The 15,558-nt window shown below is 47.1% G+C and overlaps 1 protein-coding gene and 1 non-coding gene across 2 annotated transcripts in view; both read left to right on the top strand.

Moving 5' to 3' along the window:
- Nucleotides 1-15,558, top strand: part of SLC6A4 (solute carrier family 6 member 4) — a 35,471-nt gene that overhangs the window by 11,205 nt on the left and 8,708 nt on the right. Inside the window, exons 2-12 of the mRNA XM_007452455.1 lie at nucleotides 2,127-2,580; nucleotides 5,044-5,178; nucleotides 5,616-5,835; nucleotides 6,658-6,796; nucleotides 7,340-7,474; nucleotides 8,069-8,172; nucleotides 9,728-9,855; nucleotides 11,448-11,560; nucleotides 12,209-12,340; nucleotides 13,383-13,482; nucleotides 14,915-15,015. Coding sequence (XP_007452517.1) covers nucleotides 2,238-2,580; nucleotides 5,044-5,178; nucleotides 5,616-5,835; nucleotides 6,658-6,796; nucleotides 7,340-7,474; nucleotides 8,069-8,172; nucleotides 9,728-9,855; nucleotides 11,448-11,560; nucleotides 12,209-12,340; nucleotides 13,383-13,482; nucleotides 14,915-15,015 — 1,650 coding nt within the window. The 5' untranslated portion in view covers nucleotides 2,127-2,237. The remainder of the gene's footprint in view (nucleotides 1-2,126; nucleotides 2,581-5,043; nucleotides 5,179-5,615; nucleotides 5,836-6,657; nucleotides 6,797-7,339; nucleotides 7,475-8,068; nucleotides 8,173-9,727; nucleotides 9,856-11,447; nucleotides 11,561-12,208; nucleotides 12,341-13,382; nucleotides 13,483-14,914; nucleotides 15,016-15,558) is intronic.
- TRNAW-CCA (transfer RNA tryptophan (anticodon CCA)) lies at nucleotides 10,132-10,204 on the top strand. Its single transcript has one exon. It is a non-coding gene; the product is annotated as a tRNA-Trp (tRNA).

Raw genomic sequence — 15,558 nt, 5'->3', positions numbered from 1 at the left:
GAGGATGTGTGGTTATTTTAAAAGTCCATCAAGTCTAGTTGAGGTCTCGGAACGGATGGGGGCAGGGAAGGCGGGACAGCAGCATAATGATAAGCAGAACAGGTTTTTATCTAGATCACTCTGTCAGAAAGTCATATCCTTCTATGGGTCATGTTTGTCTCCTTGAACCCAGGATAGGGTCGGTGGCGGGGGCCAGTTAGATAGGGTAGAACCCAGGACACCTACCCCAACCCGTTAACACACCACACACACACCCTCGCTACATAGAGATGGTTTCTCTTTTGTTGCTGTGATATTTTTGGCATCAATCAATCCCTTTAAAATTTTTATTTTCTACTTTACAGAAAGAAACTACCCAGTAAACACGAAACTCTAATTAGTTTGCATCCCCTGTGTTCATTTCTAATCCTTGCCAATATTTATGTGCATAGTCATCAGTGTGAATCTACATACTTTGTGTTCTAATTTTTCACCCACTACGTTTTTGTCTCCACATTTCCACACGTGGATAGTTAAGTTGTAGTCATCGAAAGCCCCACCAGGGTAGGAGACATACACTCACTTTTTTTTTTTTTACACTCACATTTTTTATGAGCTACCAGTTCCTAGCCAGCCTCCTACTGTTGGATTTGGAGGATTAGTATCAGATCTTTGCAGTTATGAATAGCAGTAGCAGTATCCCTGGACATCTCTTCCTAGAAAGGTATAATGTGATTTGCGCTAAGCAGAAACAAAGTTCAAGCCCAGAAGAATGAAGTTAGCTGGAAGGTCCTGGCTCCTTACTACTTTATAACAGGCCATAGGTTTAAAGTCCGAAAGGGCTCGGATTTCTACTCCATGTTTGACATCTCAGAGAGCTGAGCTGACTTCCCTGTACCCTGGCCCATGGCAGTGACATGAAGGCACGGCAGCCCTGAGGCATGTGGGGACAGAGACACCAGTCACACTGGCATGTGTAACCTCCACGCTCTTCTCTCTGGCTCTTCCAGCGTGGATGAGAGGTGACCCTGCCTGCCCACTGTTGCAGAACACAAGTGGATTAGCCTCAGGAGTTGCTGGGGAGTGGCAAGAAGAATGAATGGTGAGCAGCAGTGACATTTAAGGCTCAGTGGGACTTGCAGAGGCATGATGGGAATGCAGAAAGGCAAGGCACAGACGGACTGGACACAGCTGGAGGCAGCTAGAATCTGCCCAAAGGTTTCTAAGAGCTGGGCTCCAGGAAGAGTGAAAAAGTCTACAGCTAAGGAGCTAGGGGTCCTCACAAAGGGTGGCCTTTTCATCTCTTTCCTATGCTCTCTTCCTTTTTAAGTCACACCTATGGTTTATATAAAATATACCTTGAGTGTTCAGTTTAAATGATGGAGAGGACTGTCCTTATCTATTTGCAGCCAGAAACTGCTTCTTTGTTACTTTTTTCCCAGCACAGCATCCAAGACAAAGTAAGTGCTCTGTGAAACTTTGTTGAAGTGAAGCTTTGTTCTTCTGAGTCACTGCTAAACTCCAGGGTGGGATTCCAGTCCCTCAAATTGAGGTCAATACTTGGTTCTTAATAGAGCTAAGGCAAACCTTGGTTATTTGCTATTTTTGTTTGTCCTGTTGTTTTGTTTTTTCCTTTTCAATTACTTGGTTGTGATTTGATACCTTGCATGGGTTGAAAAATGTAGTTGATTTTACTTTACTTTAAAACTTTTTTTTGATAGGCAAGAAGCAGATTTATTAATATCCTTTGTAAAGAGTTTACAGAAAATGGATCGTGGGAGGATGGTCATGTCCCAGGTCTTGGATGAGTTCCTGGGACAGGCCACCAAGTGAGGGTCCTTGGCTTCGTGCAGGAAAGAATTCAAGAGCAAGCCATAGTAAAGTGAAAGCAGATTTATTGAGAGAGATACACATTCCACAGGCAGAATGCGATCTGTCTCAGAAGGCGAGTGGCCGTAGTTGACTTTTTTTCTTTTTTGCGGCCACAGTTGATTTTATTGACTCTCATATAGCAAACAGGGTGTCTCACATTTAACAGATGCCTTCGTAATACCATTAACTAATGTAATTCAAGATGTATGATGAGTTACCAAAGGCAAGTAAAATGCCTAATTCTGTTTTCCTTTCTCTGTGTGCCTTTCCAACAGAGCTCTCAACCCCATTGACATCAAGTGCTGAGGAGACTCATAGATCTGAGCACCAAGAATTCAGGTCGGTCCTCGGCACATGGGCATCAGCATCATCTACTAGCTAGTAGGATGGAGACCACACCCTTAAATTCCCAGAAGGAGCTAACAGCATATATGGATGGAGAAGACTGTCAAGGAAACAGTGTTCTACAGAAGGGTGTCCCTGCCCCGGGGGATAAGGCGGAGTCCAGCCAAATTTCGAATGGGTACTCAGCAGTTCCAAGCCCCAGTGCAGGAGAAGACACTCAGCATTCCATCCCGGCTGCCACCACCACGCTAGTGGCTGAGGTTCATCCAGGGGAACGGGAGACCTGGGGCAAGAAGGTGGATTTCCTCCTCTCCGTCATTGGCTATGCTGTGGACCTGGGCAACGTCTGGCGCTTTCCCTACATCTGTTACCAGAATGGAGGGGGTCAGTATCATGGGCTGCAAGCAGAGGCTGTGACCCAGGGGTGGTCTGTAGATCCTCTTGGGAGGCCAGAGGATAAATAATGTCTTTTCTGTCTTGTTTAACTGATAATGTATCTGGGAACATGGCTGCTTAGACTTTCAAGCTAGTCTAAAAGACAAATCTCCAGTTAAACCAAAACTTTAAGTCAGCATGTCTGTGGCTCTCTGGGTCACGAAGTTGAATGAAAGTTGAATGAAAGCCCTCCTGAACCTGACCTCACCAGATTTTCAGCATCATTAGTGCTTCATCTGTGGAAGAGTCCCCTTCTCATCCCTGCATTATACAAGCCCTGCTCTCCCCCACGTGAGACGTGGGGGAATGAACATCAGCACTATGCTGAGTTCTTTCACTCCTGCTGGCTGGTTCTGCTCAGAAGAGTCCAGAGAGCTGGACTCTTTCACTCCTGCTGGGCCTTTGGACCTGTGTGAGGGCAGAGAGGGCGTCAGCTCAAGTCCACAGTCTTAAGTTACAATCTGGGCGTGATCCGTAGCTGAACCCAGCCACGTTAATGCCAGCACCAAACCGTATATGTACATGCTTTATAGCTCCTACAAGAGTGTTAGATTCTTGAGGCCAGAGACGATTTCTTGTTCCTCCTACTATTCCTAATGCCTACAGAGCAGTTTATTTGCAGATTATCAAAAATAGTAGCTGATTGTAGGCATAGATATGGGAGCCCCAGAGAGCAGAGCAGGTAGGTATGGGGCCTCTGTTTTGACAATGGACTTGCTATCAGAATAGGAAAAGGACCAGAAGTGGGAGTCAAATCAGTTTGTTTCTTTCTTTCTTTATTTATAAAATTTATTTGGGTGCGCCAGATCTTAGTTGCAGCACGTGGGCTCCTTAGCTGCAGCTCATGGGCTCCTTAGTTGCGGCTCATGGGCTCCTTAGTTGTGGCATGCATGTGGGATCTAGTTCCTTGACCAGGCATCGAACCCACACCCCCTGTATTGGGAGCGTGGAGTCTTAACCACTGTGCCACCAGGGGAGTCCCAGTCATTTATTTTGACAGGAGCTCTGGCAACAGATTTAGGAGGGCAACTAAAATGAGGTTTGAGGGATAATTCGTTTGTGTCCCCTTCATTTCCTCTATGACCTGACACAGAGTTGCCTGGATTTGCTGCATCTTTTAAGGACCTGGGTCCATTCAGCTGCAAAGGCTATTCCGAGAGGGTGGGGGGTGGAGGGAGTGCCAGGAAGCCCAGCGTTCCTGGCCTGGGAGGGGCAGAAGTTGGAATCATCTTATCTCCAGTTTGGGAGGACCCGCCTGTAGCCTGAGCATTATATAAGGGGTTGGGTCACCGGTGATGTTTCCTCTACACTCATTCCCTACTGTAAAGCCAGTCAAGCAAACCCTTTGGACAAATGTCATAATGAGAACACAACATGGTTATTATTCTCAAGCCAGATTTACCCAGTGTGATTGTAAGTTAGATGAAACCTTTCTGAGTTGCACAGATTTCAGATTTCTAGGTTCAGAACACTTTATGGGAGGGAAAGTTATCAAGGAAATATCACAGCCGGCTCACCCTTTGGACTGAAACTCAGGCTGCAGGTGAGCAATCCCCAGCATGGCGTACCCAAATTCTGCCTCAGCCACAAGAGCCAGGAGACACCAGCATCTTCAGTGATGCAGCAGTTCTGCACTTTCTCATTCTGTAGCAAACTACCTGCAAATTTCAGCCACACCTGCAAATCTGGCTCAGGAGGGAGCATTCTGGCTCCGTGGAGTTATGGAAATATAACCAAACATCAGTAGTCAGGTGTCTGGAGCCAGGGATACAGATGAACAAAGATACTAATTCAGTGATGTGCAGTAGTCAACAGACTATTGCAGCTGTTGTACAGGTTGTCACAGGAGATCTGTTTCAAGGGTCCCAAATGCTGGTCCATGTACTGGTTGCATCAGAATCACCTGGAGAGCTTAAAAAAATCTTTGTTTTACTCATACCTGAAGCTTCTGCTTCAGGAGGTCAGGGTGGGTGTGTGTGTGTTTTGTTTTTTTTGGGGGTGTGTGTATGTGTGTGTTTTTAAGCTTACCAGTGATTATGATGAGTGGCTGGGTTTGGGAACCTCAGTTCTCCTCAACCCTGTCAGTTTCTAGTGGAAGAAAAAGAGGCCCAGAGAGAAGGGTCCTCCAGGCAGTTAGGAGTGGAACCGGTCCTAGGGCCTCTTCTGTTGACTCCCAGACCCAGTTTCCTTCCCACGTACTCTCTGCCTCCTCCCAAACCTCACTTCGCTGTGGAGCTCTGTCTACTACTGCTTCTGGCAAAGGATTAAGACCAGGGGAGCACCGTGTGAGGTCACTCAGGACAGGGTGGCTTCATGACTCTGGAGCATCAGATGGCTCTGTGTGTCCAGATCAGTTGGGCTGTCCTGGGTCAGATGTGGGCAGGGAGTGAAACTGCCTTTCATCTGCCTCAGGGGCATTCCTCCTCCCCTACACTATCATGGCCGTTTTCGGGGGGATCCCGCTGTTCTACATGGAGCTCGCGCTCGGCCAGTACCACCGAAATGGATGCATTTCGATATGGAGAAAAATCTGCCCGATTTTCAAAGGTAACGGAAAGGCATGGGTGGGTGAGTGGGTCCTCCTGGGAAGTGATGATTTCTATCAATAGGTCGAGCTGGAGACCTTCTTCTGGAATCAGTTAGGCCTTAGGTATCCCTGGGAGATAACTTGAGTAATTAAGGTTTTGACTGCTCAAGCAGTATGAGATTGTTAAAAGCAAAATAGAATAAATGGCAATTAAAAGTAAACTAAGTAGAAAAAGCGTTAATAGCACATGTACACATTTTCTAAAACATGTAACTCTGCAAATACAAATAAGGAATCTACCATATTGCCATTTTTCCACTGTCTCCTGGAGTCTTTGGAGGATGAAATGAATGGCAGCCCCACCTTTACCCCTCACCCGGGCTGCAGTGCCTCTGATGCCCTGCTTAACTGCTGGGCTGCCCTTGAAACTTGGCCTCCCTCACCCTCTCTCCCCCAGGGATTGGTTACGCCATCTGCATCATTGCCTTTTACATCGCCTCCTACTACAACACCATCATGGCCTGGGCGCTCTATTACCTCATCTCCTCTTTTGCGGCCCAGCTGCCCTGGACCAGCTGTAAGAACTCCTGGAACACTGGCAACTGCACCAACTACTTCTCCGAGGACAACGTCACCTGGACACTCCACTCAACATCCCCTGCAGAAGAATTTTATACGTAAGTGCATGTAAGTGGCGGGGGGGCCTGTTAGGGGCAGGCCACACCCCTGGGCTTTGGCTTCTTAGGAGGGAGGTGGGAGCCAGGGGCTCTTCACCTCTTGGCTGATGGATTTCTGAGAGATGAAGCTATCGGGGAGGGGGAGTAAATGTGAGTGAGGGAGTTGGGAGACTACCTTGAGTGCTCCACAGTCTGGGTCTCTGCGCCATCCCCCTCTTTTCTGTTGTGCCCAGGCCAGTCCCTACCTTCACATTCCAAAATTATTCCCCTGCATCAAAACTGCCCTTCTTCCTGGGCCCTCCTTGCAGCCAGCTGTCTTGGAAGCAAAGCCTCCCACTAGTTCAATAGTTTGAAACTACACAAAGAGTTTCTGGTTTCATGTATTCACTTAATACGTGGGATCTACCCTTTGGAAGAAGATGCCTGGAGTAGGTAGTTTTCTTTAATGCTGGAATTTCAGGCAATAGCAGCCCAAAGGGAGCTGTTTTGGGGTGGGGAAGGGACCCACCCCCACACATACAAATCCTCATGCATCCAGAAGCCAGTCATGTTAGTCATTCATTGGGTGCCAGCCTAGGAAGGAGACCTGGAAGTCTGCTTTTGGGCCGAGCGCTCTTCCCAGGGTTGGTCGGCTTGACTGCCCTGTTCTCTCCTTCAGGATGGGCAGAGCCCCTCCCAGCTCTTCCCGAGGCTTGCTGACCACTTGATCCTTGCAGTACTGTGTCCGTTTTTTCTCTTGGTGTCCTCCCAGAGGCATCACACGCAGTATGCTCAGGTAACTGTTCAGACCACGTCACTGGCCCTTCTTTCTCATTCACTCAGGCGCCACGTCCTGCAGATCCACCGGTCAAAGGGGCTCCAGGACCTGGGAGGCATCAGCTGGCAGCTTGCCCTCTGCATCATGCTGATCTTCACTATTATCTACTTTAGCATCTGGAAAGGTGTCAAAACATCTGGCAAGGTGAGGAGGACTCTGGCTGCTGATCCAGGCCTACCAAGGGGCCCTGGAGGATCTAACTCAGGATTCAGTGGCCTGGATAGCCAGAGACAAGGGGACATGTTTTCCTTTACACCAAACACATTCCATTATTTTCAGTCTCTCGTCACCAAATCGGTTAGAAAATTCTAGAAATGGGTCAATCCCAAGAACCATTATATGATTTTTTAAACATTCCTTTAACACGCTGGTAGTGTCATAACTAATAATAGTGGCAATAATTTACTGAAAACCCATCATGGACCATGTACAGTGTTTTGTATACACTGGCTACTTTGTCTCCTGCTAGGTATTTTCCCCATCTTACAGATAGGGAGTGGGTTTAGAGGTAGTTAGTACCAGCAAGCAGGGAATCAGATCCCTGTATGATTTTAAAGGCTGTGATCTTTCTGCCACCCTGCCTCCTAAAATTACAGAAAAAAAAGAGGTAGATCTTCTTTCTTGGAGGTTTTCAAGAATAAGACACCAGCATTCATGTGGTGATAACCTATGTTTCCTTCCTTACAGGTGGTTTGGATAACAGCCACCTTCCCTTACATCATCCTTTCGATCCTGCTGGTGAGGGGGGCCACCCTCCCCGGAGCCTGGAGGGGAGTTCTCTTCTATTTGAAACCCAACTGGCAGAAACTCCTGGAGACAGGGGTAAGATAATGAGGAAAGCAGTGTGCACCTGTCTGTCTTTTTACTAACTGAAGCTAGTCCTCTGAATAGGACAGTAGGAACAACTGAAATTTGGGTTCAGCGGCAAGTCTGCAGTGATGCTTTAAACCAGAAATACAAGCATGAAAAGTACAGTTGAGGGGCTTCCCTGGTGGCGCAGTGGTTGAGAGTCTGCCTGCCGATGCAGGGGACACGGGTTTGTGCCCCGGTCCGGGAAGATCCCACGTGCCGCGGAGCGGCTGGGCCCGTGAGCCATGGCCACTGAGCCTGTGCGTCCGGAGCCTGTGCTCCGCAACGGGAGAGGACACAACAGTGAGAAGCCTGCGTACCGCAAAAAAAAAAAAAAAAAAAAAAAAAAAGGTACACTTGAGGCCACTGCGTTGGTTTATGTCTAAGTGATAGGAAGAGAACTCACATTTGTTTGCACTTGGTATGTGGCCAGCCCTGGAAGGAGCCCTGAGAAGCCTGTTTTTTGCCTCTGCATGTAGCCACATGGAGGCATGAGGGCGCTGGCCCCGCTGGTGCTCAGCGATGGCCTGGGTCTCAGCCCTGGCCCTTACCTCTGCGGTGTTGCAGGTGTGGGTGGATGCGGCCGCCCAGATCTTCTTCTCTCTCGGTCCTGGCTTTGGGGTCCTGCTGGCTTTTGCGAGCTACAACAAATTCAACAACAACTGTTACCAGTGAGTATCTGGGGCCCCCCAAGCAAAGCTTGAAAGTGGAGTGAGTGTAAGTCATCTGGTCTGGAGGAAAGCAATCAAACCAATGGCCTCAAACCTGGCCACGCTAGGCCACGTTGACACTCTGACCCTCAGGGGTGCCACAGGTGCCTGACCACTCACCCAGACCATAGCCTCACTCAGGGGTTGAGAGAGGCTCCAGGCCACTTCTGTTTTGTGAGATTCTCTATATGTCAGGAAAAATTAAAAAATTCCAAAGCAGGTTTACAGAAATCACAGCATACATTCAATGTTTAGATTTGAGCTGTTAATGTATTTAACAACAAAAATTGTGATAATTTATTTATATATATATATACAAAAAGAATAATGATTGAACTATTTTGACCAACATAGAATGTCATAATTTTTATGTCAAAATCTCATTTCAGAAATGTGACAAAACAGGGACCATGGCGCCAATTATGATTTAAATATCACTCCTCATCTTTAGAGTTAACTTTGTCTTAATATTCTATCACAGATGGCAATGTCCAGCAGTCTGATTGTGCTATTCGTAAGATAATTATAGAATTAATTTTTTTTTTAAAAAGGAATTTACGTGCACCCTAAGCAATGTGGCCTTGCATTGGGACACCAGCCTAAAGTTGTATGATGAAGTCCTCTTTTATTTTTTAATTTTTTTTTATTTTTTTATTTTTTATTTTTATTTTTTTAATTTTTTTTTTAACATCTTTATTGGGGTATAATTGCTTTACAATGGTGTGTTAGTTTCTGCTTTATAACAGAGTGAGTCAGTTATACATATATATATGTTCCCATATCTCTTCCCTCTTTGTCTCCCTCCCTCCCACCCTCCCTATCCCACCCCTCCAGACAGCCACAAAGAACCGAGCCGGTTTCCCTGTGCCATGCGGCTGCTTCCCACTGGCTATCTACCTTACGTTTGTTAGTATATATATGTCCATGTCTCTCTCTCGCCCTAACACACCTCACCCTTCCCCCTCCCCATATCCTCAAGTCTGTTCTCCAGTAGGTCTCTGTCTTTATTCCTGTTTTACCCCTAGGTTCTTCATAACATTTTTTTTTCTTAAAAAAAAATGGAATTTATGAAGTCCTCTTTTAAAAGTGTCAGGATATCTTTGTGGCACTCTTATAACCTCATTTACACGTAATGTCAAAAGTCTAAATCTGAGGTCTTCACAAATGTAAGGCCAAGGCCTCCTCCTGGCCCCGGCTGCAACTCAGGCCCTGCTTCAGAGCAAGCCTTGTTTGAAATCCAGAGGTCTGTGCTGTGCTGGTTTACAACAAAATCATCTCTTAAAACCACCCCTGACTGCTGTTCTCCCCACGCCATGCGTGGTGATAACAGCAGCTTGTGCTTCAAGGTAATGCAACCCGTCTGAGAGGCTGGGCCCTGGGAGGAGGGGAGGAGACACCTGGACAGGCTTGAAGTCCCTGTGAGCTCAGCCCACTCACCCTTGTCACAGCTGGAGACAGATGCCCCTTAGATTCCTGACTTGGAAATGTCTCAGGCCCCTTGGGTTTTCTGCTCCAGAGACGCCTTGGTGACCAGTGTGGTGAATTGCATGACGAGCTTCGTTTCAGGATTTGTCATCTTCACAGTGCTGGGGTATATGGCTGAGATGAGGAACGAAGATGTGTCTGAGGTGGCCAAAGATGCAGGTAGGACCTCGGGTTTTGTTTGGGCTCCTGGCTCCCACTGAATTGCTTTGCTGCTCTTTGGATCTTTACAAATATCTAACTTTTGCATTATTTCTAAATGTTCCTCTTAAAATTCTCAAAGGTTTTAGAGAAACTTACTGCCTTGGAAATTTCAGCCCTTTCCATGGTGGTAATGGGGCAGCTCCCTTGGCACCCAGTACTGGGGCCTTGAATACATTGTGGGCTTGGAAATATGACTTGGATGATGGCTTTTAAAAGTAGTGGGTTTGGGGGACTTCCCTGGTGGTCCAGTGGTTAAGACTCCGTGCTCCCAATGCAGGGGGCCCAGGTTCGATCCCTGGTCAGGGAACTAGATCCCGCATGCATGCTGCAACTAAAAGATCCCCCATGCCGCAACGAAGATCCCTCGTGCCGCAACTAAAACCCAGCGGCAGCCACATAAGACAAACAAACAAACTAAAAAACAGTGTGGCTTCCCTTGTGGCTCAGTAGTTAAGAATCCACCTGCCAACACAGGGGACATGGGTTCGAGCCCTAGTCCAGGAAGCTTCCACATTGCCGCGGAGCAACTAAGTCCATGTGCCACAGCTAATGAGCCTGTGCTCTAGAGCCTGCGAGCTACAAGTACTGAAGCCCACTGGCCTAGAGCCTGTGCTCTGCAGCAAGAGAAGCCACTGCAATGAGAAGCCCGTGCACCGCAAGGAAGAGTAGCCCCTGCTGGTCACAACTAGAGAAAGCCCGCGCGCAGCAATGAAGACCCAACACAGCCTAAACAAATAAATAGACAGATAGATAGCAATTCCTATTTAAAAAAAACAAAAAAAGTGTGTTTGGGTCCTGTGATGGGTCCAAGTCTAGTAAGCAAATTATTACTAATCCTTTGCAGAAAAATTAAATGTAGATGTGTAGCACTCTACTGTACTGTAAGGTTTCATGGAAAAAGAGTGACAGACGTTGAAGAAGAGGTTATGGGATCTTGTGGATGGAGTCCCAGGGCTTTCTTGCAAACATACATCTGTCTTTAGCCCGACACGGTGCTCTGATGAACTCCATGCCCCAAACTAAGGGCAGCCTATTTAGTCCATGAGAGGTTGAAGACATGTCCCTCATACTATCAAAAAGGACTTCAAAATAGCTGGAGGTCTTTATTCCGAGGCCGCTAGATTCTTCTGAAATCAATAAAACATTTCCTACTGTTCTGGAGCTAAAGAGAGAGCTAAACGCTGTGAGACTTCAGAGAGATATCAATCCTCATGTTGAAAAAAAAAAAAAGCACTGAATTATTATATAGCGGACACTCTAATTCATGTGCTCAGCTTTGCTAGTCTTGAGGTCTCAGGTTTGTTTCATTTCTCCATGTTGGTTGAGGGCGCATACTCTTCAAGGTGGATACTATTCCCTTCCTGCCTCCCAGGATGTCCAGGTAGGATGGTGTGGGGTGTGAGGAAGCATTTGGTACATGTCCAACCCTGATTCACATGTAAGGTTTTGTGACAGGAATTGTAATTGTTGGTGTGGCCAAGTTTCTCCTGAGACATCTTTGCAGGGCAGGTCTCAGCGACCACCTCCTCCTCTTTCCTGCTCTGTCTCAGGCCCCAGCCTGCTCTTCATCACATATGCGGAAGCCATAGCCAACATGCCGGCATCCACGTTCTTTGCCATCATCTTCTTCCTGATGTTAATCACACTGGGCTTGGACAGCACAGTAAGTGAATGGGGAGGGAAATCCGGCTCTCGGGAGGAGGGAGAAGGGGGGGAGGAGGAGGGGAAGGAAGCTGTACCCATTCCTTCCCATCCTGGCCACCCCAGGCCATGTTGGCTGCTCCCTCTTGGTGCTCCCTCAGCCCCTGTTCACTTGGGTGCTTACTGCCCTCTAGTACATTAGAGGCATTAATGGGATAATGAGGGTAAAGTGCCAGGCATAGGCCAAGAGCTCAGCATATGTGAACTGTTGTGCACTGTCCCTTGACCAGACTGGCAGCACCTGAAGGCCAGGGCAAGGTCACACTTGTGTCTCAGTGCCCTGCAGCCCAGCATTCATATCATTAGTGTGGAATGAGTCTCAGCTTTCAGTTGGCATTTCTGATGCAACCAAAGTCTCCCCGAGATACCTCATGTAGAGAAGTCCTGTCCATGTGCTATACTTTCTTTCCTTGATGTCCTTAGGAATGGGCTCTAAATGACGAGGTAAAACGGAGATATGTTTCCAGTGAGGGCCGGTGAGTAGGGGGAACTGGTCACGATCAGCTTGACAGGTCACTTGGCAATTTAACCCCTCCCTTCTGTTCACTGTCCTAGAGGTAGCAGATTTGTCCCAAAGTCTACTCAGTGACCATTTGTGTGCCCCTCTCAGTTTGCAGGCTTGGAGGGGGTGATCACAGCCGTGCTGGATGAGTTTCCACACATCTGGTCCAAGCGCCGGGAGTGGTTTGTGCTCAGCGTGGTCATTACCTGCTTCTTTGGATCCCTGATCACCCTGACTTTTGTGAGTACCAAAACCCTAAACTTAGAGTCAACCTCCCCTAGGACAATAGAATGTTACAAGAAGCTGTTCCTTTCCGTCCCACATGGTGCCCTGGCTTTGGGGCCAAAGGGAGAGAAGTTGTCACCACTGTTAAAAAGTTAGTCATCAAGGAGAGGAAGAAAAGTTGTTTCTAGTGGCATCTGTCTGAAGAATCTGGGCTTGGTATCTGGAGGCTCAGCATTTTACAGCAAATCCAACTAGATTTAAGGCTTGACAGACTATCTGGAGGAAAACTAAGATGTGTCTTTTCAGTCTATTTCCAGTCCTTAGGGCTGCTTTCATAGGAATAGTGCCCTCATGTCCTGATATGCTGAACATCTGGAGGCTGGCATCTCATGTTTGTAATGTCACTTCGTCTCCTCCAGAGAATTTGTAATGGTAAAGAAGTTAGACCTTCTCTAGTGATTTGATTTTTTTTTTTTTGGGGGGGGGCGGGTAGCTGAGGCAAATACTGTCAAACTGTAAATCAGGCATCAGATAGTACCCATAGGCATCGTAGGCGTGTATCCTTCTGACTCAAGGCAGATTTTGTAGATAAACATCTTCAAGCCATGACCCCAATGGCTCTGGAGCTTCAGCAGGGTTGTGGGGCCCTGAGTAGGACCCAAGGGATTTGTGAGTTAGGACAGAGGCAAAACCATGACCACTGGGCCCGGTGTGTCTGGTATTGTAGATTTTCTGGGGTAGAATACACAGTAGGTATTCAGTAAATTGAAGAAAGTTGAAAACAGATCCAGAGGCGCTTTTGAGTTTGTCTTAAAGCTTAGTGGGGAGTGGAAACAAGACGAGAGTGACCTGTAGGGCGGGAAGAGGTGTCTGATGGGATGAAATCTTGCCCATCTGCCAAGGCCAGTCCAAGAAGTAGGCTCTGGGACACTTATGTTAGACCCAAGGAGAGAATTTTCCAGAATTATCCTAAGTTAAGAAGTTCTTTATGCTCCTGTCATAAAGAGGAGGCAGTGCCTCAGAGGGCCTTTAACCGGGTTTGTGGTCTCATTTCCAGGGAGGGGCCTACGTGGTGAAGCTGCTGGAGGAGTTTGCCACGGGACCCGCAGTGCTCACTGTTGCCCTGATAGAAGCAATTGCTGTGTATTGGTTCTATGGTAAGATGCTCCCTTCCACTAGCCACGATCCTTCCTACACCAGCCCACATAGCCACCAGAATACAGAAGGGCTGATGTCGTCAGGGAAAAGCAGGCCAGTGTACAAGACATCACCTGCTGCATCCTTTCTTCAAAAACAGGTCATCACTTCCTCCACACTCTGTGCAACAGATTGCCTGCACTCCTGGGAGGATGGTTTTTTCTTCTAAGTTTATATGTTTACCCAGTGGAGACAGGGCTGAAGTGGTTCCCTATAGCTCATCCACAGTGGTTGCTTAAGATCCCGACAGGCTCTAAGAATTGGACAGACAACAAAGAACTAGTGCACAGTGAATGCATTTGCAGAGCGTACAATATTCTGCTGTTACATAGAGTGGCCCCACTTTAAATTTCACAAACGAGCACTCCCTCCAGAGCCCTGAGACAGAGTTTAGGAGCTTATCTTCTAGGGAAGAGGCAAGAATGTTCCTGTTTGGATTATCTGTCTTGGTAAAGCCTCCAATTTACACCGCCCCCCCCCGCCCCCCTCACCCAATCGATCGTGGGATGGAATCTGATAAGGGTGAAACCACCAGGAGCGGAGAGAGAGCTGACATAGGTTCATGGGCAGGGATCCCAAGAGCCCCTGGGCAAGGATGAGGAGGGCACAGGCAATGGAAATGAAGAAAACCAGGTTCAGAGATGCCTTTCTTCATCTTTAAAATCAAGACGTGATGATTTCATTCTGAAAATATTTTCCTAGTTTCTATGATAGCAGAACAGCTTTAGCATGTGTGTCATTACACATAATATAAAGAAGGGGGGCCCACATTTTGAGTTGTTTTTTTAAAGAAGTCCTCCCCACCTCCTCAGCACTTCGGAGGACCAAGTGCAAGGTGTGTAATGTTACAGACCCGCTGGGTACTTTCAGAGAAGCAACTGCAGAGCACCCTTCCTTCCCCTTGTCGATTTCTCCCCCAGTCCTCACTTCCATGCCAGTTACTTTGTAGAGAAGAACCTTGATCTTGATCTGACATATGAATGCGCAACAGTGTGGTTAAAATTTTCTCTTGAAAGTTTCCAGCATATGGTCAGAGTCAGTCTCTGTCAAGTGGTTTCACCATTTTTAAACAAAATTCCACTTCCTTTTCTACAGTAACGATAAAATAAGATATATGCTGCAATCCTAGAAAGGCAGTGTGGGCACCAGGAGGGGGCTTTAGGTCCCTCCCCAGATGTCCACCAATCCTCCCACTCTGTGTAGAAAGAGCTTTGCTTACTGTAACGTGCATTTTTGTGACAAGTCCCCCATCTCACTTTCAGACCAGATTGGTGCCCCCAAGCCCCTCCTTTAGAGAAACTCCAGAGCTTTTACTCTCTCTGAGAGTCAAGGGATAGGAGGACAGTCTAGTTCCTCTCTCAGTCAATCTCGTTCTCTTTTGGATGATTTTAGGCATCAATCAGTTCTGCAGTGATGTGAAGGAAATGCTTGGCTTCAGCCCTGGATGGTTTTGGAGGATCTGCTGGGTAGCCATCAGCCCTCTGTTTCTCCTGGTGAGTTGTCATTTCCCTTCTCCTTCTTGCCCTGGAGAAAGATTCACCCTCAAACACTCATTAAAAAATAAATTTTATCGAAGTGTAACATATATATACAGAAAAGTGCGCAAATCACAAGTGTACATCTCAGTGAAATTCTATAAATTGAGCACCGTTTTGTAGCTAAAACCATACCAAGAAACACATGACCAGTACTTCACAAGCTCCTCGTGTCCCCTCCCAGTCACTGTGCCCCCCATAGTTAACCACTCTTCCCGTTTCTGTCACATTATTTCATCCCTCCGCTGCTCTGTGATACTGACACATAACGTTCATTGGTCAGTGAGTGCCAGGCCAGACTTTCCACTAAACTTAACACCCATTTGCTGTTTCAACTCTCACAACAATTCTATGACGTAGAGTTCTAGTTCCCCATTTCACAGTTTCAGAGAAATTGAGGTTTAGGGTCTAAGGTCACATGAAAGAACTGTTCAAGGCCGGGAAAGTATTTACTGTGCTGCTCACGAAGGACCTAACAAGGGTCCTAGTAATTCTGTATTC

The sequence above is a fragment of the Lipotes vexillifer genome, unplaced genomic scaffold, assembly GCF_000442215.2.
Source record: "Lipotes vexillifer unplaced genomic scaffold, Lipotes_vexillifer_v1.1 scaffold216, whole genome shotgun sequence".
Taxonomy (NCBI): Eukaryota; Metazoa; Chordata; class Mammalia; order Artiodactyla; family Lipotidae; genus Lipotes; species Lipotes vexillifer.
The sequence above is the reverse complement of the archived record's forward strand: the minus strand, read 5'-3'. Positions and strand labels throughout refer to the sequence as shown.